The sequence below is a fragment of the Mercenaria mercenaria genome, chromosome 7 (assembly GCF_021730395.1).
Source record: "Mercenaria mercenaria strain notata chromosome 7, MADL_Memer_1, whole genome shotgun sequence".
NCBI classification, from domain to species: Eukaryota; Metazoa; Mollusca; class Bivalvia; order Venerida; family Veneridae; genus Mercenaria; species Mercenaria mercenaria.
Window position 1 is genome coordinate 36,708,703 of NC_069367.1, and position 27,526 is coordinate 36,736,228.

At 33.5% G+C, this 27,526-nt stretch overlaps 1 protein-coding gene across 1 annotated transcript in view; it reads right to left on the minus strand.

Moving 5' to 3' along the window:
• LOC123554395 (uncharacterized) overlaps positions 1-21,741 on the minus strand; it is a 61,197-nt gene extending 39,456 nt beyond the window's left edge. The window contains exons 1-3 of the mRNA XM_045344516.2: positions 21,479-21,741; positions 15,878-16,176; positions 4,457-4,675 (exon numbers count right to left, since the gene is read on the minus strand). Of these exons, the coding sequence (XP_045200451.2) occupies positions 4,457-4,675; positions 15,878-16,175 (517 nt within the window). The 5' untranslated portion in view covers position 16,176; positions 21,479-21,741. The remainder of the gene's footprint in view (positions 1-4,456; positions 4,676-15,877; positions 16,177-21,478) is intronic.
• Between the last annotated feature and the right edge of the window lie 5,785 nt (positions 21,742-27,526).

The following is a 27,526-nucleotide window of genomic DNA, read 5'->3' on the forward strand; positions in this document are numbered from 1 at the left end:
GAGGTGATCATTTGACCAAAGTTTCATGAAAATCCTTCAAGGGGTTTAGGAGATACAGAGCTGAAACCTTTGACCTTCAGTTGTGACCTTGACCTTGAGTTTACATGGCTGACTCATGAGTTCTTGATGAGGTGATCATTTGACCCAAGTTTGATGAAAATCCTTCAAGGGGTTAAGGAGATACAGAGTGGACACCAAATCGAAGGCTCAAACCTTCGACCCTTAGTTGTGACCTTGACCTTGAGCTGGCATGGTTGACTCATAATTTCTGCACATCGTTCTGATGAGGTAATCATTTGACCAAAGTTTTATAAAATTCCTTCAAGGGGTTTAAGAGATATAGAGCGGACACGAAATGGAAGGCTCAAACCTTTGACCTTCAGTTGTGACCTTGACCTTGAGCCGACATGGCTGACTCATAAGTTCTGCACATCGCCTTGATGAGGTTATCGTTTGACCCAAGTTTGATAAAAATCCTTCAAGGGGTTTAGGAGATATAGAGCAGACACAAAATGGAAGGCTCAAACTTTGACCCTAAGTTGTGACCTTGACCTTGAGCCGGCATGACTGACTCATGGGTTCTGTACATCGTCTTGATGAGATGATCATTTGACCCAAGTTTTATGAAATTCCTTCAAGGGGTTTAAGAGATATAGAGCGGACACAAAATGGAAGGCTCAAACCTTTGACCTTGAGTTGTGACCTTGACCTTGAGCCGGCATGGCTGACTCATGGGTTCTGCACATTGTCTTGATGAGGTGGTCATTTTACCCAAGTTTTATAAAATTCCTTCAAGGGGTTAAGGAGATATAGAGCGGACACAAAATGGCAGACTCAAACCTTTGACCTTGAGATGTGACCTTGACCTTGAACCGACAAGGCTGACTCATGGGTTCTGCACATCGTCTTGATGAGGTGATCATTTGACCCAAGTTTCATGAAAATCCTTCAAGGGGTTTAGGAGATATGGACCGGACACGATTTTGTTACGGACGGAAGGACGGACGGACGGAAGGACGGACGGAAAGACGGACGGAAGGACGGACGGAAGGACGGAAGGACAGACGCAGACCATTCCTATAATCCCTCCGCCACGGCGGGGGATTAAAAAGTTAAGATTTATTTTACAATAGTGAACATTCTATATCTTTACTGATGAACTTTTCGAAAGAAATTCTGATAATATTAAAATCATATTATTTTGCTATCAAGGTTTAGTTCCGCATAAAAGTGAACATCATAAAATGTTTGGAACAGTCAAATACACTTAACATTTCAATTTACCACTAGAAAGGCCAAATAAAAATAGACAACGTTTTGAAATATCATATTTGATTCCCAATGAAATACTTGTCAAAAAATGAAGGTATACACTAAACGTGTTCTTTTTACTTTTTTATTCAAATACAAAAGACACACACATGCACGCGCGTATGCTCGCACAAAATGAAAAAAAACCAAAAAAACATCATCAACAACAACAACAACAACGAAAAGGCTAAGTTATTAAACGTTACAACCTATCACGACATTTTTTTTCAAAACACTTTCTTTTTATTGTGCTAGGTAAAGTACCCAGGAAAAAAGTTATAGGTTTGTTATTTTTATTTAGTTGGATATACTTCGTGTTTTAGGACGTGAAAATGGTTAAAGATTTTTTGTACGGGAAGTGACTTTTATAACCATATTATCCATAAAAATGTAATAATGATACTATGGTTTATTGTCAACCATCAATCATGTATTTTTTTTTACTAAATCGTCTATTGTGTTCGAGATAAAGGTGAATGATTGCTTACTGATACCAGCGCATTACGTACACAAGTGAGTTTTTGCCACAAAAGAAAGGTCCTTGATTTATCAATGTGTGAAATAACCATCGTTGTTGGTTAGTATTATATTTTGTCGCCAACATTTATGTCAGTTAAACCGCAACTTGCATTGTTTTTTTCTTTCTTCCTTTGAAATTCGTCAGAAGATTCAATAGCTTTCAATGATGTTTTGCTTTGCGGTCATCAATTGTTTTTAGAAGTTTCATTGTCTTTAGAATACTCTAGCATAAAATTGTATGTTATTGTCTTTTTTCAATGGGTGTAACAAGGCGATATATGAGCCGCACCATGAGAAAACCAACATAGTGCGTTTGCGACCAGCATGGATCCAGACCAGCTTGCGCATGCTGTTCGCTAACGGTTCCTCTAATTGCAATAGGCTTTGAAAGCGAACAGTATGGATCCTGACCAGACCTGGGCAAATGCACTATGTTAGTTTTCTCATGGTGCGACTCAATTATATTAGAATAGCGTAGCCTAAAGTTGTTTTCTGTTATATAGCGTCTGCTGACTGTAGAGGAGAAGACACAAACTATCACATTCAAGTTCGAAGAAAAAAGTATTTTATGTAATTTTATACTTCAGTCACAAATTGGTTTGGTGTCCGTAAATAGAACTATGGTAAATGGGTTTCTCATATGAATTTTAATGATTTGGTTTTATCGTAAACTCTTTCCGATCGTCATTTAATTAAGCACATGTCAGTCTTGCTCAAGATGCGAGTATAATAATCCTCTTTTGTCAAAACAAAAATTATTCAGACAACTAATATTTTGGCAGATTTAGTTGCAAGCAATTTATTTTGTTACCGAGAGGTCGTTGTCATGAGTTTGTTTGTATGCTTAATTAAATAAACAACAAATGTTAACTGACATAAAGTGAGTAAATTATTAATTACCATCAACGTTTTTAAGATTGATAATGTGTGCCTGTTTATGAGATTCAAGTCCTTGTTTTATACCGAATACTTTAACCCTTAGCCTGCTGGCGACAAGTGATATGCCTTTGCGACCAATGCAGACCAAGATCAGCATGGCCTGAATTGTTTGCCATTGTCAGTATCTTTTTGGTAAGCACCAGTTAATGGTACTGTCCAAATTGAAGGATGGGCAAGTTCATTATATAAATTGAGCGGGATAAGGGATAAAGAATTGTCTTGCCATCATCACACTCCTCATTGGGGTTACTATCCGCCACAATGCAAATTGCTATATAATATTACTTGTTTCACATTGGAAATTACAAAATTCTATGAACTATAATGACAGCTTGATATGCAAATTCCATTTTTACTCACGCGTATGTAAATTGCTTAATTGCATATTTCTGATGTTTTTGCGAATTCCTTTTACCTACACGATCTAGCATCTAACTTCCCTGTTATTAAACTTGATGTTGCAACTTGAATATTTCAAATCACATTCATTCAACTGAAAGGGTATTCGCCAGTACATGTACATTGCTTAACGGCATTATAATTCGCATTTCTCCTTTCAGTTTAACTTCTTAACGACATCCGTAATGCTAAAATACATTATCTGAATTGCATTCTTAATATGGCATTAAATTCTTAAAGTGACATGACATTCAAAATTACATTCTTAACTTGACATGACATTCAAAATTACATTCTTAATTGGACATGACATTCTTAATGTGACGTTTAATGTGACGTTTCATTCTACATTACATTCCTAAATTCATTCTAAGAAACATTCTTCGTTACCTTATTAATTATATTCAAAATTACATTTTAAATTCGACATGTCATTTTCAATATGACGTAACATTCTTTATTACATTCATAAAATCATTCTAAATAATATTCTTAATTACATTCAAAATTACATTCTTAGTTACATTTTAAAATAACATTTTATGACTCGATTACCAGTTTCGAAACTTTGTATTGTCATCCATTGAAAGGGACGTTTAGTTCGAATATTGATATCGTAAGAGAGACCAAACTACAGTCAAACCTGTCTATAAAGACCATCCTTGGGAGAGCCAAAATGTGGTCTTTATTGGGAGGTGGTCTTATTCACAGGTTAAAATATACTGTAAATGTTAAAATGGGAAATTAAACATGTGGTCTTTAGAGCCAGGTGGTCTGTTTTCAAAGGTAGTCTTTAACACAGATTTGACTGTATTCTTTTAAATTAATTTCTAGTTAATTTCTATTTTTTCTTAAACAAACCTATGGTCTATCTGTGCTATTATCCAATTTGATTACAGGAAACAGACAGAACTCGCCTTAAGGGCAAAAAATATTCACTACTTTATATGAGGTCGCGAAATTATAAGACAATTCTTTAATTATTTGAAAAGTAGCTTAAATACAAGAAAAGTTTATCATGGCATTATTGGCAGACGCAAGCAAAGTAAAAGCCCGCGTAGGCCAATTTTATCCTGTGCACTACTCACGCTTATCATCTATTTTGTGGTTTTTAAGATTTTTGGTACATTGAACTTTATTCAAGTTAACAATAATTTTACACAGATGAATTTTTTTAATATAAAAAATGTAAAAAGTTAGAAGAAATATTTTCCAGGTATGTCTCTTAGCTTTGGAAATTCGTTTTGCCTTTGATTTCATAGAATATTCATGAAACTTTGATACTTACATTTATTTGTTGGCGTGAATCTGTCCATACAATTCACAGAAGATCTTGTTGTGCACTTATTTGTAGTTGGATTATAAAGCTGGGGGAAGGGACATTCTTTTAGGAAGGGGCCCAGCCCTGGGGTAAATGATGCGTCCCGACAATCATAGTACTGTGCACAGTGGTCTGGACTCTGGAATCGTATATTAGGATGGTCCATACAATACTGTTCTATGACATCTGAAATGAAAAGAACGAGATGGGATGTTTAACTACATATCTGATAAACATCGGGTAATATCTAAGCTGTCACAAACCCAATAAGACTACTATATGCATCAATTTTCTTTGACTCGTCAAATAGGTAACACGTATGCATAGGAAAAGGTATGTTGCCATGTGTTTTCGTTTAATATGTGACGTAAGGAAAATATCTATGTGTGACGTAAATGGGTGTTAATGCGTGATGTAGGGGGATATTAATGTATGACGCAAGGGGGATAATAAGCTGTAGAAAACAAAGACAAAGACCAAGCCGGAAAAACACGTTCCCGGAACACAACCCAATCAAATCAAAATAGTTTATTTATAGATAAAAGCATGATGTATAAAACAATATACAAAGCAAAGCATATAGTACACAACGTAGACAAAGAATACAGTGTTGCACTACTTTGGAACAGCAGACTGGTGAGTTTAATCCAGTTGATGATGCGTCAAACCTTATTTTGCACCCTGTTCAACAATTACAGGAAAGTATAAATGAAAATAATCACCTCGAGTTGAATCCCCTGCACACGTAGTTTTAACAAAATGCACGATATGTAATACGGTCAACAGATAATTTGTGCTTGGGTTAAGCTTTACTTTTTCTTTTACAGTCTGTCCGTTCATTTATTATTGTACGATATCTATTCAATTATAATATTATATACTAGCAGGCTAAATTTATATTACAAAGTTGGAATTTATCTTAGCATTGTTTTCCATGGTGTTGATTTATTATATAAAAATGATACGGCTGCCCAGTTCCCTTTTGATGGAGGAACCACACTACAAAACGTATGCATGCCAGGTAAAAACAACACACGAACATACGCAGTTTTGCTGTTTAACACATTAACGGAAAACAATAGGTATCCTATCAGAGTAAGATACAATGTGCTCCGAAACATCATAATTTGCTTAAGGTTTTGATTACTTTAGACAACATGTAGTTTTATAGACAGTAAACTCTTTTAACCGCTGAATATAATAGCGATGTTTGGGTACTGCAAGCTCCTCTCGTGAGTGTTAAAGTATAATTGATTAATAACAAGAGTGAAAACACAAAAGATCAAGACAGTGAACTTTGTCAGGGATAGTGAACTTTGAACGAAAGTATTCAAATTTATTTAGTGGTTAAAATTTTTATTCGTATGTGAGGCGAGAATATGCTAGAACTATCATAATAAAACTAATACTGACCATTTTTCAAAGTTTGATTAAACTTGTCAGTGTTAGGTAGGGTAGCGATGTAACAAAGAAGTTGGTTCTTTGTGGGATGGTAATCAGAGGTGACTTGTATATCTTTTTAAGGATAGTGGATACATGTGTTTGATCGGTCTCATAGGTGTTTGTACGTCTCGTGAAAGACTGACAGCTTCGATGTTTTATCAGATTTTATAAAATACTGCGTCTCCGATGACTTACAGACCACCGGCTTACTGATTCTGTTTGCATTCAGGAACAGAAAACAAACTTTTTTTAGAAGGTTAAACACTTACGCCGCAATTCCGTACAAATCGTATGATCACATACACATGGTAGATCGTAAAGTTAGACATATTTATCATCTACTGGATTCAGGGCATGCCAGACTCACGTACATTTCTTTTAAAATAAGCTCAGATAGTTAAGTTTAATATCTACTGTTTAACATTTGAAGAATGTCACACTTTGAAGAAATTAATTACCTAAAATATGAAAAAAATAAATATTAAAGAGGGATAATTTGAATATATTTGTGAAACTGTATAATATATGCATAAATATTTTAGAAAGTAACTGATGTATATAGCTCAGTGGGTTAATTAATTAAAAAAGCTAATAAAATGTCAGCAACATACATATTGATATTCTAGGTGACGTATGACGTTTTACGAAAGCTACGATTTATATATGTTTTATTACATTTATAAAGTATACGAAAAAGAACAACAGGAAAAGCCACATTAAAAGTAATACCCCCGCCCATGCAACACTCCGCATGAAACTGGGGGAATGTGTGAACGTAAACACATATGTACATATCAACTAATAATACGCAGAAACAAATAGGGAGCACAGCAGGGCACCGCCTTCAAACGGTCAGTTGCAAAAACATCATGTCGAAGTTACTTCACTAGCATCAAACCTCACTCTTTATCCGATACCATTTCCTATATTACTACATAGTATATTCATTTCCTATATTACTACATAGTATATTCATTTCCTATATTACTACATAGTAAATAAAATTACTCCCGGCAGGTGAACCCGTTACATACGTAACATTAACCACAGGACACTGTAAAGACTATATAAATTAAAGCTTATGTAACTGTGCAAGACAATGCAGGAGCCAAAGCAACAAAGGAAACACGAATGGGGGCGCGACGAAGCAGGGCAGATGACAAGTATCAAAACAATTGATCCGTGCCATGGGAAAACCAAATAGTGGGTATGCGACCAGCATGGATCCAGACCAGCTGGCATCCCGCATCTGTCGGATCCATGCTGTTCGTACAAGTTTCATCCATATCAATAGGCTTAAAAACGAATACGCATGATCCGTGACAGACTTGCCGGATTGCTTAAAGCAGGTCTGTGGATCCATGCGGCCAAACCCACTATGTTGGTTCTCATGGCAGGCTCAATTTAACTCTTGAGTTGGCTGCCGTGAAGTCTCTCATCTGTCCCTTCATTGTACAATCATAGGGGCAAACGTAGCGACCAAGTGTAACAAAGTTTAACATTATATATACAAACATGCAGTGTGTATTGGAACAACATGATATATCGCTTCGTCATTGTCTCGCCTTCCAACGGACAAGCACAGAATGGCAAATGACTTATGTCATTCCGCTAACAGTTAACAACACTATATTCATTTACTGTATTGAATTAGATAAAAATATAAGAATTTAGCTCGGTAGGGTACTATGTATTTAAGTACTACCATTTACCTAAATGACTGGAAACTGCATTTGTTTAATTTCACTTCGCATGTCTACACTGAAACGTGGAACTACGACAATTTATTTATTTATTTAGGTTTTACGGCGCACCAACACAGTATAGGTTATATGGCGCCAAACAGGACTACAAATTTTGGTTTCACATCTCATTTAAATCGAAATAAAAACATGAGGTATGGAATCAAAATTTGCATACCTGCTGGAATCACAGAGTTAAGTGTTAAGACCCTATTAGTCGCCTCTTACGATCATGCAAGGGTAAGGCAGTGGTTCCAATTCTTTTCATACATAGATCGTCCCAGAACCACAGGAAGCTACGACAAACTAACCAGCACGACAAAACTTCAAACAAAATGCTATCGTGTCCTCGTGGCACAACAACACGATAAAATAGCATTTTAATATCTCCCAGTGTTATGGTTCTTGATTGAAGGGTAGGGTTGGAGGTCAACACTATAGCAGATGTGATAGAAATGGGCAGACTGAGCGTAAAATCAAAAATGTCCTTGTCTCTAAAAGTCAATATTTGAAGGAATTCTATAAACCTTTAAAACTCTATTAACATAAAACAAAACATAGCAATTAAGTCCTTTACCACAAAAAATATAAGATATGTAATTCATACACTATTCCCTGCTCGGGGAAACCATAGAAAGGATTTCTGGCTTTCTCTCCTCATTTAAAAAATATTTTATGATCTTTTTGTATTTTTAAGATGGCAATGTCCCATTGTTACTGCACGTACAAAAAATAGAAAAAAATGTCTATATATGCTATATATATTAATGTGACTAAGACATTCATACATTATGTTATTTTTTTAATAAGATCAGATATAAATGCAACTAAAAAGGTATTTTACACGTTTTCATTTATTTTCGAAATTTCCAAAAAAATGGAAAGGCCATGTAGGAAAGAACCATACACGTCTCCAGTATCTAGAAAATTACAACAGAATGAGAGAAAAACTTTCAAGGTTTATTATTGCTTCATGTATAAGTTGTGACAATGGATAAAATGAAATGCACTGTTTTTTGCTGTCACTGCCATCTACAAAAATTTATATAAATTATTCATATTTTAACCCATGCTATATGTCAATGAAATGAGATTTTAAAAGTGTAAGTCAGGTTTATTTCCTTAACGTTTAAGTTGTAGATCCTGTGAAATTGTTTTGCAGCTGTCTTATTACTGTCTTACTACCATAACAAAACTAAAACACATTCAGCATGTTCGTCTCCTTCCTTTAACACATGTCGCTATGTTTTTCAGTTTTTACACATACAATGTTGCTGGTATTTCTAAAAGGAATCCTTTTAAACGCATATTTTTTATTAGTTTTCTTGTAGTCTTGGAAATGAATCTGTGAACAGGCAGGAAGGATTCACTTAACCTGTGATGTTGTCTCCCTAAAAAGTCAGTACTTTCGATAACATAAATACGGGACAAGCCTAGTAGGCTGTATTCTGGAAAAGAGTTAATTTATATTCCAGAAAAAAATGAAGTCAACAGAGTTGCAGGCTCTTTTCTCTGCATTCATTTAAAAAAAGAACATGTGACCGAAATTCCTACCTCAAGTTTCTTAATTACTTTTATTAGTTCTTGTTTTGTTTTATTGACGTACAACTCAAGGTGTTTGGAAATGTGCACTGAACTACCTTCTGGCATGTGCCATCTAATAAACTTTAAATGGAAGGCGATAGATTTTTTACACGATCTCTAATTGGCTCAGAGAAAGATTGGTTTTCAAAGAAAATTTTGGTGTCAGTACACTGTTAGTATACAGATAGATTATCAGACTGGATTCCCAGGCTGAAATATTACTTGTAAACTGCGAAAGGTAGAACAATTAAACGTAAAATGCTCATAGCGATGTGCTTACTTAAATGAAGAGCTGTGTATACTCTGTGGATGAATGTATCTGGCTCTTGGTATGTAACTTAAAAATATTCCATACGTTTCTGAGGAACCAGTTTCACATGGTTATAGTACATGATGCTGTTTAAAATCAGATACAATTCCAAATTTGGTTACAAGCACAACAATCTCTTATCATTTAGCAATACTTTAATAAAACACTGAATGTTTGAAATTTAGCATTTGTCACTTAAGATGATATACTTGGTATGTAGCATTTGGAATGAAATATTTTGCATTTAGCCTGAAACGTTTGGCATTAAGGATTTAGTACTAAGTGTTTGGCATTTAGCGTTTGAACAAGCAAGTCAAATGTTTAAATATAACCTGTCAAAATTGTATTTAAATATGTAACGAAATGCATTAAAGACGTATTTTGAAAGGAATAATATTTCGTTATATGATAATAAATAATTTTCATTCATAAAGTAATTAAACAATTGATATAATATTAAGGATGCAAGAATAAATATCCTTGGTTATATAAATTTATTCAAACAGATGCAATTAACCTTTCTTTAATGCACTCTGGAGAAATAAAACATATAAATAGCACAAGCCTAATAGGTAAAACCCTTTGAAAAGTGTTAATTTCATATTCCAGAATGTTAGTTAGAAGAAAATATTAATTTCTGAAAACTTGCAGGTCCTTTTCCCGGTATTAAACAGACGCAGACACAACTTAAAACAATTAATATATGTATATTATCTATATATTCTGGGAAAATAAACAAGATAAATGCTAAGTTTTCACTATGGCTCGCGGTAAATGTACTTGCAAAGCCTGCATTTTACGTAAACATGTTCATTTATACAGTATTTTTCTCTCTTGTAATCTGATACTAGTATATCAATAACATGAAATAACTTGTCATAAACACAAACTAAACGCACTTTACTCAGGTATAGATAGAGCGTTGGTCTACGGATCTCGGGGTCGCGAGTTCGATCCTCGGGCGGGGCGTATGTTCTCCGTGACTATTTGTTTGATAAACGACATTGTGTCTGAAATCATTAGTTCTCAACCTCTGATTCATGTGGGGAAGTTGGCAGTTACTTGCGGAGAACAGGTTTGTACTGGTACAGAATCTAGGAATACTGGTTAGGTTAACTGCCCGCCGTTACATGACTGAAATACTGTTGAAAAACGGCGTTAAACCCAAAACAAACAAACAAACAGGTATAGATAGTAACTTGAGTGAAAAGACATGTGAGCTTGACAGTGTAAATATAGCTATGTTCACAGATATATTTCCAATGGTGTATAATGCATTTTCTCAGTTCTCGAGAAAAAGGCATCGAAGTCTCTTATATTTGCTAGTTGGCAGATTCTTAATGATTTACAAATGATGCTATTGGATATGTGCACTTGTAAATAATGTCAAATAAAATATAAAAATATAAAATAGCGCAGGACAACTGGCATCAATTAAAAACTTAGAGACCTAGGTTAAAAATGTTAATTTCACATTATAGATTGTTAATGTGCTTTCAAGTGCAAACCAATCAAAATTCATTCTATTTATAAACGAGAACCTCTTAACCATCAGTCAGTATCCATCAAGATATAAACGAGGAACTTCTAAACAACCAGTCAATATCCAACTATTTATATTTGATCCAACTCTGTCTATTTCTGAAAGGAAAGTTAAACTAGCAAGCTACGCACACTAAGAATTTTGACAAAAACGTTACGAATGAAGAAGGTGATATTAACGAATGGTCAAACTTTCAAAAGGCAAAACCGTAAATGTATGTTGAATCGGATAGTCATTTCTCCCCCTTTCTCCCACAATAGTAAATATGTTACACATCCATTATTTATCCCCTGTAAAACGTTTAAATTTTTGTCATTTTATAAAAGTCAGTAAGATTTGTAAAACTTAATAAAGTGGAGACAAGTACTTGTATCGTTTTTTTTTTCGTATTATTTTACAAAAACAGTCAAAGCTTTGCTTAAATTCACCTAAGAATAAAGGTTTTAAAACCTGTTTTTAAGGGGTAGTATATACCGGCCTGTGCTGAGAGACCAATTTTTTCTGTCAACAAAGACCCTTTTTTCATTTCTCAAGGGTTGCAATTACACACAGGTTTTACTGTTTTGGCATAAATACTGTTTTTAAACAGTGTTTATGTCCAACCTTACATGTGTACAAAATAAATAATGATCAATCATATGTTTAAGAATTTATAACAAAGCATTTTTATAACACAATTACAATGAATGTCATTGTTTATGTTTTGTATACTCATGTTATACAGTCTAGAAACGTTGCGTAGAAAAGGGCGTTTGCCTATAACATTTGTAAATTGACGTTATTTAAGCAACAAAAGTATCCTGTCTGTCAAATATTTAAAAAGCTGCATCACGTTTATGCCTTTTAATATAACTCCCGTTCTAATGAGATGAATTTTCTCTTAAACATGAAACAAACTTACGTAGACAGGCCGAGCGAAAGAAAGTGGTCGTCATTTTCATATTTCTTTATAACAACAAAATTTTGACCTTGAACGTAATATAATTAAACAGAAGCGACACCAAAACAACAACAAAATGTTACACAAATGTCTTGCTGTCTTATTTCTTGATTTTTATTTAGACAGGTAAAATTCAACTCTAATATTTGTTGTGAAGTAAATAATTTGATATGCGTATATTGCAAGGTTCGAATGTTTTTTAAAATTGAAGTATGGTGTAATACTGAAGGCTGAAAAAAATACTTAACAGTCAATTACACCAGTGATCTTAAACTTTTAAAACTGCCCATAGTACCGCATAAACCGAAGGTTTTTCTTTGAAATGCTTTGCATTATTTCTGGGTTGCTCTATATCGTTTAATTAGTACAGGTGTATACATGTAATTTCGTTTCCACACATATCATAACAAGTATACCATACCTGGTGTTTGCTTTCTAAGACTGTCTACAGTATATATTTTAAATTTAAGTCTCTTATCTAAGACCTATATGAGTCCAAAATAAATATCTATAAATGTGTCTTGAAAACAGTACAAAAGATAGAAATTATCAGACATTATTAAAGTGGTGTTTCAATGAAAACGATCATTATCATATTAATTACAGAAACAGCAGTTAGTATGTTGTATATACATTATAACAGACAGACGAACCGTAAGTCAGTCTTTGTCAATTTCACACGTAGTATACGCGTACAGACAAGACTACAATTAGCCGGTTTGTTTTGTGAAAAATTGCAGTTTTATTTTTATCTCTCCTATCATTTAAAAAAAAGCTCCTATTATGACCAAGCCGTCAAGCAGTCACATCCTGAAATATATTTTTCTTTGTGTGTTGCCGCACCACATACTTCCTTTTACAAACTGCTTGTCAAAACTCCTTTATCCACCAAAGACGAACACGACAACCAAAGACAGGTTTTCGTTTCATGTGTTGTCTCATTGATTACTATTTTGTATAAATAACTGTCATTACTTTGAACTCCTAATGCCTTTTTTCATGAAGCTTGTACTTACAGCGTTTGTTTTTAGTGTAACGTTTGCGAGTACATATTGTGACTTTCCAGCTTTTGGTGGTGGAGAAGCCCTAGGAGTGATAAGGGCACTATTCCATTCACATGGCAGAAATGTACAGTGATGAGAGAATGTGATTAGAAGGTTGGAACCTTAACTACTCGGCCAAGTATGCCTCAAGGGCAAAGCCAAGGATCTTAACCACCGGACATAGGAGGCCGAAAGGACAAAGCTTAAACCGCTTGACATAGAAAGCCGAAAGGACAAAGCTAACGCCTTTAACCATTCGGCCAAGGCGGCCAAAAGGGCAAAGCTAAAGACCTTAACCATTCGACATAGGAAGCCAAAAATACAAAGTTAAGGACCTTAAGCGATCAGCATAGGAAGCCAAAAGGACAAAACTAAGGACCTTAACCGCTCGACATAGAAAGCCGAAAGGACAAAGCTAACACCGTTAACTACTCGGCCAAGGCGGCCGAAAGGCCAAAGCTAAGGACCTTAACCGCTCGACAAAGCGAAAGGACAAAGCGAAAGGACAAAGCTTAGGACCTTAATCGCTCGATATAGAAAGCCGGAAGGACAAAGCTAACGCCGTTAATTACTACTCGTCCAAAAGGACAAAGGACCTTAGAGAGGAGATCCCAAAACCAAAGTTAAGGACCTTAACCACTCGACCAAGGAGGTCCCAAAATCAAAGCTAAGGACCTTATCCACTTGGCAAAGGAGACCGAAAGGACAAAGCTAAGGAATATCCAGCTTCATAAACGACCCATTGTATGAACTGCATTCAGCTATTACGTGGGCATCCATTACTATAGAAAAGCAGGTCTACTACAACTACTATTATAATCGTAGAGAACTTGAACTTCAATTAGTTCTTGTACTATTATTATCTGCGTTGTATTTTTAATTTATTGCGCTGTTGCACCGAAAACGTGTACTTGTTTTGTGTTTAGGTACGTGACATTCTAATTAACATACGGAAACGTTAACAACACTATCAATCTTGTATTGACTGATGAAAATAGCAACATCTTATAATTTATAAAAATAGAAATTTAAGAAAAATAGCTAACCTTAGACGCATCAATGTTAGTGTTCATGACGTCAAGTTACATACTTCGTAAGAGTTATTTGTTCCGCAAACACTTTTTTTAATAGACCGATTTCTATTGTTTCTTGAGTTGTAATTCCAGCATGTTTTTTTCCCTTTAAACTAAAATCGTCGAGATATTATTTTCAGAATTAAGAATTACATTTCAAAAGTACATAATATCTGTTATTGAAGTTCAAACGTAAATAAAATATTCTTAATCGTGGACGCAGAAAATTCTATATTTGAAATTGGTGTCTTATATATATATATATATATATTGCTATTTATTATACATTATTCGCTCTTTCCATTAAATTTATAGTTCTTCCAAATGTGAGTCATAAAGCGGTTGGCAGCGCTATTTGGTTTATGATACAGCGCACATGCTCTATGAGAAACATCACGAGCCAGCTTTTACAATTCTTGGGAGGTGGAATGCGAAGTATGACCTACTTGTAAATTCTCGTAATTGAAATATTCTGGACTGAATGTGACCGGATTTAAAGCCTTGCGGTGACCAAAACTATATTTCAACAAATAGTCAAAACCTTTGATGTTCGTATTTTGGACGTCAGTGTCAACTGATTTAAACATAGCAGATAAAATGGACACCGTTTAAAAAAAAATTAAAGGTTTTTTTACAGGATGATGTTATGTAAGGGTGTCCAAACGGTGGCCATTGGTCTTGATGATTGACATGGTTTGATGATATATATACAGTGGTTCTAATGACTTGTAGTATGTACCTTGTAGTAAGTGAACCGGATACTGACCTACTGGCATGTGGTTATTGGTTGCCTTACAGGGTTTGGGAATATGCATACAGTGGCTCTTGTAGTGATTTTTGTTTAGAAAGGTAGCCTTTGCACAAAAGAGCATGGTATATAAACAAGGACAAGTGTCCAGTAGAGATACCTATGCTCAAACTATTCCCAAAATAAAAGCGCATGTATGTATGTGTTAACGATAGACAAACACACGTAATAATATAGGCAAAGTAAAACAATCAAGATTATAAAGACAAAACAAAAACAGATAGGAACATAGTTGGGCACCGCCTTGGAACTGTTAGCGGCAAAGACGTCACTGGAAGCTTAAAGCAAACTATTTTCCTCATCATTTTCAAAGTTACAGGACAGTGTAAATTAAAGTTATTCCCACTAGGTGAATCCCTTACCTACGTATTGGTTACAAAAGGTACAGTAAGTAAAACAACAACAAAAAATGGTTGTGTATATAATTTTACACTTTTAAATGTTAGATCAATTAGAAACAATGGCCACAATTAACGACTGCTTTTATGAATTTCCCTTGAATCGATGACATGGAATTCTAGATGATTTACTGAAAAAAAAATCTTGTTTTAACTTCGATAATAAAAGGACAAACCACATTGTACCCTGCAGAATATTACTGGTTTGATAAAGGGTTTTACAGTACGTCACAGGATCATTAGGTAAATGTGCATTTGTACTATGTGTACTGAATGCAACTCTTTCAGGACTCATCTAGAAAGAAAAAAAAACATTTAGAGAAGTAAACCCGTAATGACACTCAGCAATTTCCGTGTGATGACGTAATCTCGGTAGGTGAGACAGCATTATTCGATCGAAAGTAGTTCCATTCGCTCATGAAAACCGGAGAATGCCAGAATCGCATACGGTTAAAACGTAATTTGCCAATTGTCATTACGGGTCAACTACCTTAGAATAATTACCTTTGAGTGGTGGACAGGGTTTTGAGAATTCTACCGGCCACGTACAAGTTTTCTTTTCGTTACTATAATATAAGTTTTGGGCACATTCTATCCAATATGCGGCACGCTCACCACCTAAATTTGAACACTGCACATATCCCGAACAATCCCATGGTATTTGTACATAAATTTCTGGTCCAGTACAAAATGATTCCAAGAATTTATATTGCCCACGTTTCATTCTTGCCTCTATTGTCACTGATAAAAGTAACACAAAAAGCGCGAAGTCTCTTGCACGGAAAAACTGTAACCATGCCATCCTGAAAAATAGATAAAGATAGATAAATAAAGGGCGGTGAAATGCCTGCTGTAAGATATTCGTGATAATAATATAATTAAGCTGACTTTTGTAAAAATTCATTTGGACAATAGTTAGAAATGTTCCTTTAGAAATGTCATTAGTATGTCAAGGTTGTGGCCACTTAAAATAAAAAGGCGAGCATAGTCGGGATACTGTCGATAGACGAATAGAAAATATGGACCTCTTAAGAGAACAATGGTCATTCCAACGTCTGTTATATAGAATAAGAAATATTTGATCTCTGATAAGTTACATTCGTTTTATACATTTATAACTTTTTAAAGATAAATAAAACTTTAGATTAAGCCGACTTTTGTAAAATTTCATTTGGACAATAATTTGAAAAGTTCATTTAAAAATGCCACTATTATGTCAAGATTGTGGCAACTTAAAGAAATAAGATTTATTGAAACACCAACTTTATTGTTTACCATTATTTTGGAATATAAATCTATTGAGAAGAAATTAGATTTATTGAAACACCAACTTTACTGTTTACCATTATTCTGGGATATAAATCTATTGAGAAGAAATAAGATTTATTGAAACACCAACTTTATTGTTTACCATTATTTTGGGATATAAATCTATGGAGAAGAAATTAGATTTATTGAAACACCAATTTTATTGTTTACCATTATCCTGGGATGGCAATATTTCCTGTAATGTTTTTTGCTCAGTGTTATACTACATCAGCTGACAATTTTTACGTACTTAACCACAAGTCATACCAAACCAATTGCTTAAAGATCAAATGGCATCATAAAAATATGCAGCAAAATCAACATGTCCCCATTATACACTTACTGTCCTCACTTTATCGCATATAAGCCAAACCAAACCAATTGCTTAAAGATCAAATGGCATCATAAAATATGCAACAAAATCTGCAAGTCCCAATTATACACTTAATGTCCTCACTTTATCACATTAGACTTTTTTTCTCTGAATACCTATATCATATGTACTCATTGTTAATGATCAAATATAAAACTGCGTTATTGACAGGTAATCAATATACATCCGACAATAGCCGGTGCGATATCATTAATAAAACAATTAGTCTGATACTTTTGATAATATTAAACCTTGACATGAACGTATATTCCCTAAAGCAATCTTACTCTGTTGCCACACGAATATGATTCCCGGTCCAAACAATGTTTATGTGAATCCATTTGGCCATTTGGCCCTTTTTTTATTCTTTTGATTAATTTATGAAAGCCACCATTTGCTTGTAGATAACAAGTTTCATAAACTTAAAACGTACAGTGCGTAAAAAAAAATGGCGTAATGCCCATTTCACACAAACTCTTGTAGTTCCGTTTCTATCATTTATTATTGTCGATGGCGATAAAGAATAAGACCTAATGATATTCATGTTATTGACAGGTTTTGCATATAAATCATATTAACGTCAGTGCATTATCATTAATAAATACCAGTCTGTCGCAGAAAGCAATATAAGCAAAAACATGATTTAAACACTTCAGAATGTTTTTTAACCGCTCGACGACAATTAACTGAGAAGTGATGATTTTTCGTTTGATTGACAGTTAATCAATATAGTGCAAGTAAAGTCGGTGCAATATTATCAATACATGTGTATAACTAAAATCTATCTATTTTAAAGCTGTCGGAAGCTATTGAAATAGTAAGTAAGTAACTAAGTACAAATGTCTGGCAAGAGGGAAGGGAAGATGTCAGGAAACAGCGGATGCAATGGCAGAATTCATCGAGTGAGAGTGTGTGTTTGGTGGATAAAGGTTCTGGAGAAGACTATGAAGAAACACATGTAACAATTCAAATGTCGAATACTGTTAAAGGTCCATTACTAAGGGAAAGTGAGTTGGCATTTTTTTTCATAGCCAGTGCATAGACTTCTGCAAGACACTAAATAATGAAGATTGGCAGGTCAAAATTACAGAAGGTCTTTGAACTCAAAGAAATGTAATGTGTATTATGTTGAAATATTCAATGAATCGACAGAATGACCCCCAGGTATTTTTAACATTTATTTCATACTCATAGAAAAATAATTGTACAGTTCACTGCGATTTTTTCGAATTTCTACATACCAACTTTCATTTTCCAATAAAATGAAATAGTTTCTGTGCTTTTTAAAAGAAATTAAAATGTTCACTTTCCTTAGTATTGGACCTTTAAAAAGTAAAATATGTTTTTGCATGCGGCGACTGGGGGTTGGGGATAATGTTTTGTGTTGGGTGACCTTGACCTTTTTGGTACTTCCCCCTAGCTAAAATATATCTGCTCCTTACATAAGTCAATCGTTTTATCTCAGGAGGAAATAGTTTAAAATATGTGTTTAAACCAGTGACACATTGTTAGGAGTTATTTCATTATAATATTCAAAAGGTTAGCAGTGTAGACCACTTTTGGTCATGAATGATATATTTGATTTTAATCATGATTAATCGACGTTCATGCAACTTTTTTATGTGATGAATCAGCGTAAATTTAGAGACTGAATAATCCCACCAGTAGGTCAGACCAATCATTTTTATTCATGACCCCCCCCCCCCCATCCCACCAACACAAAATTCAAATTCAGTAAAGAAAGGATAAGCCATCGCCTTGCATAGTATGTCGTATTTTGCTGTAAAATTAGATCTAATTTAACCCTGATACCAAATGAACGGCAGCATTTAATGCTGTCAAACATATTTAAAAAATTTAAAAATAGCGTCACATTGACCTTAATTTGATGCTTACATTTGTTCCATCTTTATGATTTATTGTAATGATCGTGAACTGGTACTTTACATTTATCATTATAAATCAGCGTATTTTAATCATTTCCTTATTTAAATTTATAATAATAGCTACTAGGATGTTCACTGTAAAATGCGAACACTGTAATTAGCAACATGTTTGAAATTATTTCAAATCACAGGTCAAAAAGCGTCTCGCCAAGGAGGTTAAACACAATCCCTATTAAAATGGCACGAAAGAGTAGCAATATATTTATTTGTAGCATGTTTTTTTTTGCATGTATGTACAATTTGATAGTTTAAAAAGAACTACAAAAATACTGTTGTTTTTTTTCTCCCAGTCATATATACAATATTATTCATGTATTTCGATCGGGGTTAACTAAGGTGATATTTTGCGACCTCATCTTAATAAAGATGGCTGACAAAGATCGTGACGAATACTTAAATAACTTTCTTGCTTCAACCTATATTCAACACCCTCCGCTGTCATATCTTCTCGTGTGAATGACAGCTTCACTCCAGCTTTACAATCCATCCAATTAATATGACAACCTGTTATGTAAAATACATGATACAATATGACGTCCATACATCATAAAATTAGGTTTTGCACTACTTGTGTTTTCTTATCTCATGAAAACAATTAAAAAATTAGGAAAACCTAATAAATTGGGTAATTACGTTGTAAATGAAATCTTTTTGTACTCCTTTGCAAAAATATAAAAACATCCACAATATCGAAAAGCCAGACAGACCACGTTTTTACCAATTGTTTTAAAAACTGAAAACTAACTTTAACGCTCTCTGAAATGGTCAAAGTAGATTGGACAGTATTCATCGAAGGTACCTCTTTTTGTGTTTCTTCTGAGCATAATTGTATAAATACTTAACTGTCAGCTTCTCAAATCTTTGTTCAGCACCAAAGTATAGCAGTGGAATCGACGCACATTTTTGTAATCATATTGTCCCGAGTACGTCATTACATTAAGTATAATTGGGAGAAAAATAATTTCGTTCTCATACAATTCGATTTGTACAAGTCCATTTACCTGTCGTCATATTTGATAAAATTGTTGTCTATTTTTATAAAAGATAAATTAGTCACTAAGTATTGACCGAGAAAACTGGAAAAGTTTCACTTGGTGCTTACACATTAACATTTAAACAACAATCAATGTAATATTAGACTGCTAATTTGAAGGTTTGTGTCAGTTTGAAAATATCAAAAGTTAAAGCATATCTTCTGTTTTCATTTCCTTGAGGATATCAATGTAATTTGTGGAGACAGCCCAAGGGAAAAGTATTGCATTTAATTTGACCCGGAATGTTTGGTTCAAAAGAAAATTCATCACGGAAGATTAAGACCTATCATCTCCAGTACATATAAAGATACGTGTAAAGTTACAGTACAGTGAATATGAAAGCAACATATGTCTCATATTAAGTATGTCAGTATAAAGTTGTTCGATTGTCAATATAAAGTTATTCCATTGTTATTATAGTTATTCCATTCCATATCCTTTTCAATAAATACAAAAGTAAACTTTCCTCGAGTAAATAAATGTTACTACTGTAAATTTTAACATGTACAAAGTACATATAACTTTTATATTCATTTTTTTTATATTCAAATATATAATATGACTTTTCTTTTTATTTGTGGTGAAGATTTATATATTAATTTGCTTGTAATTAATGTAAATTTTATAGTATGAACATATTGCCGTATTTGAATATTCATTTGCTTAAAGTAAAGTTAATACAATGTAGTATGAACATGTTGCCGTATTTGAATATTAATTTGCTTGTGAGTTAATGGATCTGAATATGGTTATATTATCGTATTTGTGTAAAGCTATGTAATTGTATGGGCAATTCTTATATATTTATGTGATTACTTTTTTATACTAAGTATATTGCCGTTTTTTATATTGCCTTCGGTTGCTACGTAAATTCGGGACTTGCTTGTCATTTAATTTTATTTAAATTGTGCCGAAACTATATTTTTTTCATTCAAGTAGCCAGTGTCATTGGTTATAATCCCTTTAAACATTTTGTTATTAATATGGACACAAATCGTTTCATTAAACAGAGAAAATGTATAAAATTGCATAATTCTAAAAATATACATTGGCCGTTAAATTAGAAATAGATTATTTTCATGTTTATTATACATTACTTTTTTCATACTTATTTTCTTTTTTTAATTAAGATATCCTTTGTAAATAGTCATATTATATATTTTTATTTGTGATGAAATTTATTTTTTATTGAATAATAACAGCCAGTGTTTTTATTAACTGGCCTTATTTCAATATACACATAATATATGCCCTAATGCATACACTGTCATTTATATATGTGTTATTATTTTGTACCGAAAGTGTGTATAAAAGTTCTTTTAATTATATTTTTGTTATTTTCTCTTCAATTAAGAATCTCAGCTGTCATTTAAGTCAATAGAAAAACGAAGCGATTCATAACATTTAAAATATATACTCTATTTCTAAATAATTTGAAACAAACCTTTGGCTTGGAATTATTCCAAAATTTAAAAAGTCCCTTTCACTTTACTTTTTTCCCCTGTCACCGAATCCAAAGCCTTCACGATATTATCTGACTAGTTTCTTACTGTTGTGCCTCCAGGCGTCGCTTAAACATGTCTAAAGTTGTATTTTATTCTTTCTTCATTTTCTCAGCTGTCAGTGGTTGATGGATGTCTATGTATACGTTCATCTATTGATACGACTATCAAAATCTTACGTCAACGTCGTGTACGACACACGTCTTGTGTAAGTATATATATTATTGTACAAATACAGTTGACAGTCTCGCTTGTTTCACACGAATTATAATTTTAAGCAATTTTTGACACATCTGCATAAGAATAGTTTGTAAAAAACAAAACAGTGCAGTGTATAAAGAACTGCTAATTACACTTAGGAAAAAAAGTTTGTGGGAGAAATTATTTAAATCGGAGTTACATTGTTGGATTACTAAATATAAAAAGTATGCATTAGAAGTCACAAATACAGATAAAAACCACTACAATATCTGAAAACACAAGAAGGGCGAATGATATACATGAAAAACAAACAACAAACATATACTTGCAGCTCCTATCATCATGAATGTATTTACAAGTGTTTCATGTCTTTTAAATATGAGTTTTTAGCTAACTCGATGATAGATTCTTTAACCGTTACCTTGCTAAATTTCTAAAATGTACTCGTCCATCTTAAACTTATTATTAAAAGCGGTGTTTAGTGAATATTTTCAGACTGAATAGCGAACAGTGCAGACCATGATCAGCCTGCGCGGATGTGCAGGCTGGTTGTCGCAAAGACAGAATCACTTGCCACCAGCAGGCTGACAGTAAACTAGTCTGTTATATCATTGGTGGTCTAAAAGATTTTTATCTGGTTTTGTAACAATGGTTGCTTAAATTTGTTTACTATGATTTTATAACAGCGGTGGTCTGTAATAAGTGTGTTATGGTTTTGTCACAGTGGCGGATGTTCTTTGTCAGTAAAGGTTTACAGGAGAAAGTTGCTTAATTAATTTGCAGTTTTAATTTTTTTTTGTTCCTTTGTAGTGCGGTAATCTTTGTACTGAGTGTTTTGTATAGGAGTAAGAACGAAGGCAATTCACAAAAAGAATGACAAAAACGTGTATATATCATTTTGTGCCAGTGGGCAGGGATATTCTTTTCCTGTCGGTGTTCTAGTTTATTGTACCTCAATACCGTTCTGCCCGGCCGCTTAGCTCAGTAGGGAGAGCGTTGGTCTACAGATCCCGGGGTCGGGAGTTCGATCCCCGGGTGGGGTGTTTTCCGTGACGATTTGATAAAAGACATTGTGTCTGAAATCATTCGTCCTTCATCTCTGATAATTCATGTGGGGAAGTTGGCAGTTACTTGCGGAGAACAGGTTTGTACTGGTACAGAATCCAGGAACACTGGTTAAGTTAACTGCCCGTCGTTACATGCCTGAAATACTGTTGAAAAACGGCGTTAAACACAAAACAAACGAACAGAATTAATACCGTTCTTGTATAATTTTATCATATAACCGTCTGTTGTACCTGTTAATGTGGCAACTTACTATGAACGGCATAAGTGTTATTCTTGATTTTTCTATTTGCTAATTTGTTGTACCCAAAAACCGTTCTCACAACTTTTAATATGTACTAAAGTACTAAACTGTCTATTATAAATCTATTAATGTTACAGCTTATGATAAACGGAATGAATGATATTCTTATCTTCCCAGTTCTTCAGTTATTATAATCAAATGCCATTCTATACGATTTTTTTATTACATACTAAAATGTCCATTATGAATTTGATAATGTGGCACTTTATAATGAGCGTAGTGATACCCTTATTTTGTCCAGTTCTCTAGTTTACTTTATCCAAGTACTGCTCTTTATGATTTTTCATTATTGTGCTAAATTATCCATTATATGAATATATTTGTATGCTGATGTTGCGCTTTACAATTTGCGGAATAATACATAGTCTTAATTTGTCCATTTTCTAGTTTATTGTTCCCAAATAATGACCATGCACTTTTTATTACGCACTAAATTATCAGTTATAAATCTGTTCATTGGGCACCTTATGATGAACGGAATGAATGATTCTCTTGTTTTGTCCATTCTTTAGTTTATTACGCTCAGATACCGCTCTATACGATATTTAATGTGATTCTAAACTGTTCATAATTAATGTGTTGTTGTGGCACCTTATAATGAACGGAAGAAGTGATATTTTTAATTTGTCCATTTTCTAGTTTACTGTACCCAAGTCACGCTTCATAAAATTTATTATAAACTGAACTGTCTATTATCAATTTAAGCTGCGTCATGCGAAAACCAACATAGTGGCTTTGCGACCTACATGGGTCCAGACTGTTTGCTTTCAAAGTCTATTGCAATTAGAGAAACGCAGGCTAGTCTGGATCCATGCTGGTCGCAAAGCAAAGCAATTATGTTGGTTTTCTCATGGTGCGGCTCATATGTAATTGATGCATCTTTTTAATGATCAGTTATGAACTTCTCTTTTCAATTTTCTTGTATATTGTACCTCAATACCATTCCGTACGATTTGTTACAATATTTTTTTGCTAAACTGTCAATTTGAAACCTGTTAATATGTCATCTTATTATGAACGGAATAAGCTATATTCTTATCATGTCCATTTTTCAGTTCATTGTTTTCAAACGCCGCTACGTTTTATATTAAACCGTCTACCATAAATCGGCTTGTGATGGACAGGTATAGTTGAACATCCATTAACATCGAGCAAGTGGGCACACCAACCTACACAATTAAAGTACGTCGCCTCTAAGTTTTTTTTCGGCGACACCGTCTAAATTCGTTTTCGTTACCTATGCCACGTGACTTCAGTTTGCAAATCAAACTATTTGATAACGCATTATAGATAATTTATCAAAATGGAAGATTTATGCAACACTCTGCCTGATTGGACGAGAGTGTCAATTTCTTTCACTCTGTTGATTGTGCTACGATGAGTGAAATGTAGACAAAGCGTTTATCCTAAACGACGCAGTTTTAAAGCTAACTTTGGCTCAGTATATTTAGCAAGAATATTGATATATCTCAAAATGATAAGTAAGTTTGATAAATATGATAAAAACCTGTTCAAATACCAACGCATATCAAATTAAAGAAAGAGCTGAATACGGTCTGCGTATCACATGAATAAGGGTGTGATAAGAGTCTTTTATGTAGAGAAGTGCTTTTTAAAAGATTTTCCTTGTTACAATTGTCGTCTGTATATGAACAGGTTTCTTGCTTTTGTGACTTATTCAGATTGCATATTAAAATGATTACTTGTTTGCTCTGATATATTTGTTATAGATTATTTAACTGATTTATTATATATGAATATTTTTCTTTAGTATGGTATGCAAATATTGAACTCAGTTGAAATCTATTTTATTATATATATGCTATATAATGACTGAATCTCATTACAGCGAAATGAAGGTATCTGTATACAGTTTATCTATGTGATATAACTACCGTCAAACTTTGCTTGTATGTTTTGCTTGACCTTCACTTTTTTATAGATGTGACGTCATTGTCCAAAGATTCATGAATAGCGAATATGCATTTGTTAAAGCTGGATCAGTTGGCCTATTTTAGAAATAAATAAAAATAGTAAATAAAAAAATCCTTTAATTGATTTTTTCTCATGTATTCTAATCAAACTTGATTTGTAGCATCTTTATTAGGCCCGCAGCCAACTTTGTTCAGCTGGGACATTTAACCCCTTTTAGGGGCTGCTAGAGCTCAAACTAGAAATGCCTTTATACAGCGTCTCATGAACAGCTTGATGGATCTTTGTCATACTTGGTCTGGAGCATCATTATAAGGTCCTCTTCCAAATTTATTTATATAGGAACTTGGGCTCTATTAGGGACCGCTATAGCTAAAAGTAGATATGCCTTTCTTCGCATTAACCACTAAAATGTAATGGATTTTGTGTAACAATATCGTAAGGTCTCCTGCTATTTTGTTACAAATGGGGATAAGGACAAATTTAGCTAAAAATATAAACACGTTTAATGACCTCTTCTCATGAACCGCTTCATGAATCTTCATCAAACTACTGCTGTCTAAGGAGAAACAAAATTGCAACCCCACGAAACCTTTGCGAAAAATTAAAAGAGAACCATTTAAATTGTTAAAGTGCGGTGTTTAGTTTTGCAATTTGAAAAATGTTAGATGAAAGATGAATGTTAGATGAAAAATTCATAAACTTCTTTCCTTATTACAATTCGCCGACCATCATTTTTAAAGATATTTCTTGTTAGTTTGTAAATTACGACGTGTGATTTGTTTTTCTACGAAATTTAAATGAATTTGGAGTTTTGCATACTTTGATGAAAATTTCTAAAATGTGATTTCGCGAGTCTGTTACCAAAGATTATTGCAACCTAAAGCTTTGATTCCCAACAGAGAATTCACAGAACAAAGTGCGTTTACATTACAAGAGAACACTGGGGGATAAGAATTCAATAAATATAAACTGCCGAATAAGATAGAAAAAATAAAATATGGACTATATAAGTAGGACCTGCATGGTAATTAAGGCTGACAGGGAGAATGCTCATATACTAGACAAGTCAAATTAAATAAAATTACATTAAATATTAATGTTACAAATGTAATCTTATTTAGTCTAATCGGAGATTTTAGATTTCTAAACTTTATCGTTTGATCAAATTATGATAGTAACATGCTAATGTACCTGATTGAAGGTTACCGTCATTATGGAGCTAAAATTATGTTTTTTGAAAATGTTATTCGTAATGTAGAACTGCACGATTCTCTTTTTAATGTATGGTGGCAATTAAAAGATTTTTTTTGTAGATTCAAATGACGTTAAATCTAATACAGGGTAGACGTACTTACTCAATTTACAATCAGTTCGCAGCATACTGTTTAGCAGAAGACAATCTGCAAATGTCCTATTTCGTAGACCTTTTTTTTTGTTTTCAGATGAAGAATGACTTGATGTTAAATATTAAATCTTCTACAATATGTTTCTATTTTAGAACTGCATTCTATATAAATATACGGACAATTAAACAGTATTGTAGATATAGGTAAACCATTGCGAATATGGCTGAACTATTTATGCTGTTTTCTGCAATGAACCTCACATTCTCTTGTATTTGATGTAAACCATTTACGTTATAATTTGCTCTAAAATATATTACGTGACAACATATTTAATCCGAATCATTATTTGAATAATAATTCATTCGTAAAATATGTGCAAAAAAGCAGAATAAATTGTAGGTAAACTTCTATTTCTTAACATTTTATACATCTAACTTCCACAAGTAAATTTTTCAAGTAAATGTTTGTACATACAGCAGGAACATAGTACATGAAGACGGTAATAGTGAGCAAAAAAGCCAATCAATTCCTAATTGAAATATAAGTGAAATTAATATACTTTAATTTTTTTGTGCTAAACGAAGCATGACTACAGGTCAAGAAGGTCATATTCGGATTAGTTTTATTCGGATATATACAATGTGGAAAAGAATATCGGATATCCGTTTAAGTCATTACAATGTTAAAGGTCAAGAACTTTCCAGAAAACGCATTATTGTAGTCGTACCAGACTGGAGATTCCAGTCTTGGCACCCGTCCTGGAAGACTTCGTCTCATACCCAGGTTGTAATATAGCCCTTGATATGGCATCATAACTAATTACACTTTCTGGAGTTTCGTGCGTTATTTTTATGCTTGTTTCTTATAGTATATTTCTAGATTCAAAAACGATATTTTAGGGAAAAAAGTAACGTTACGCTGCAAATGACAAAACAATACTGGAACTCAACGTTGTTTGCCTTTGGAACAGCATGACGTCTTCCTACTTATGAACGTTGATTTTCTGAGCTTTGATTTGCTATGCTTCTGTAAAAAGTAGCTCTTTTATAAAGAAAGTCGTTCCCTTAATATTATTGATACTATTGTTTGTTGAATATTGCGTAAAGAAAAGGATTGTATTACTGGTTATAGGTATGTCT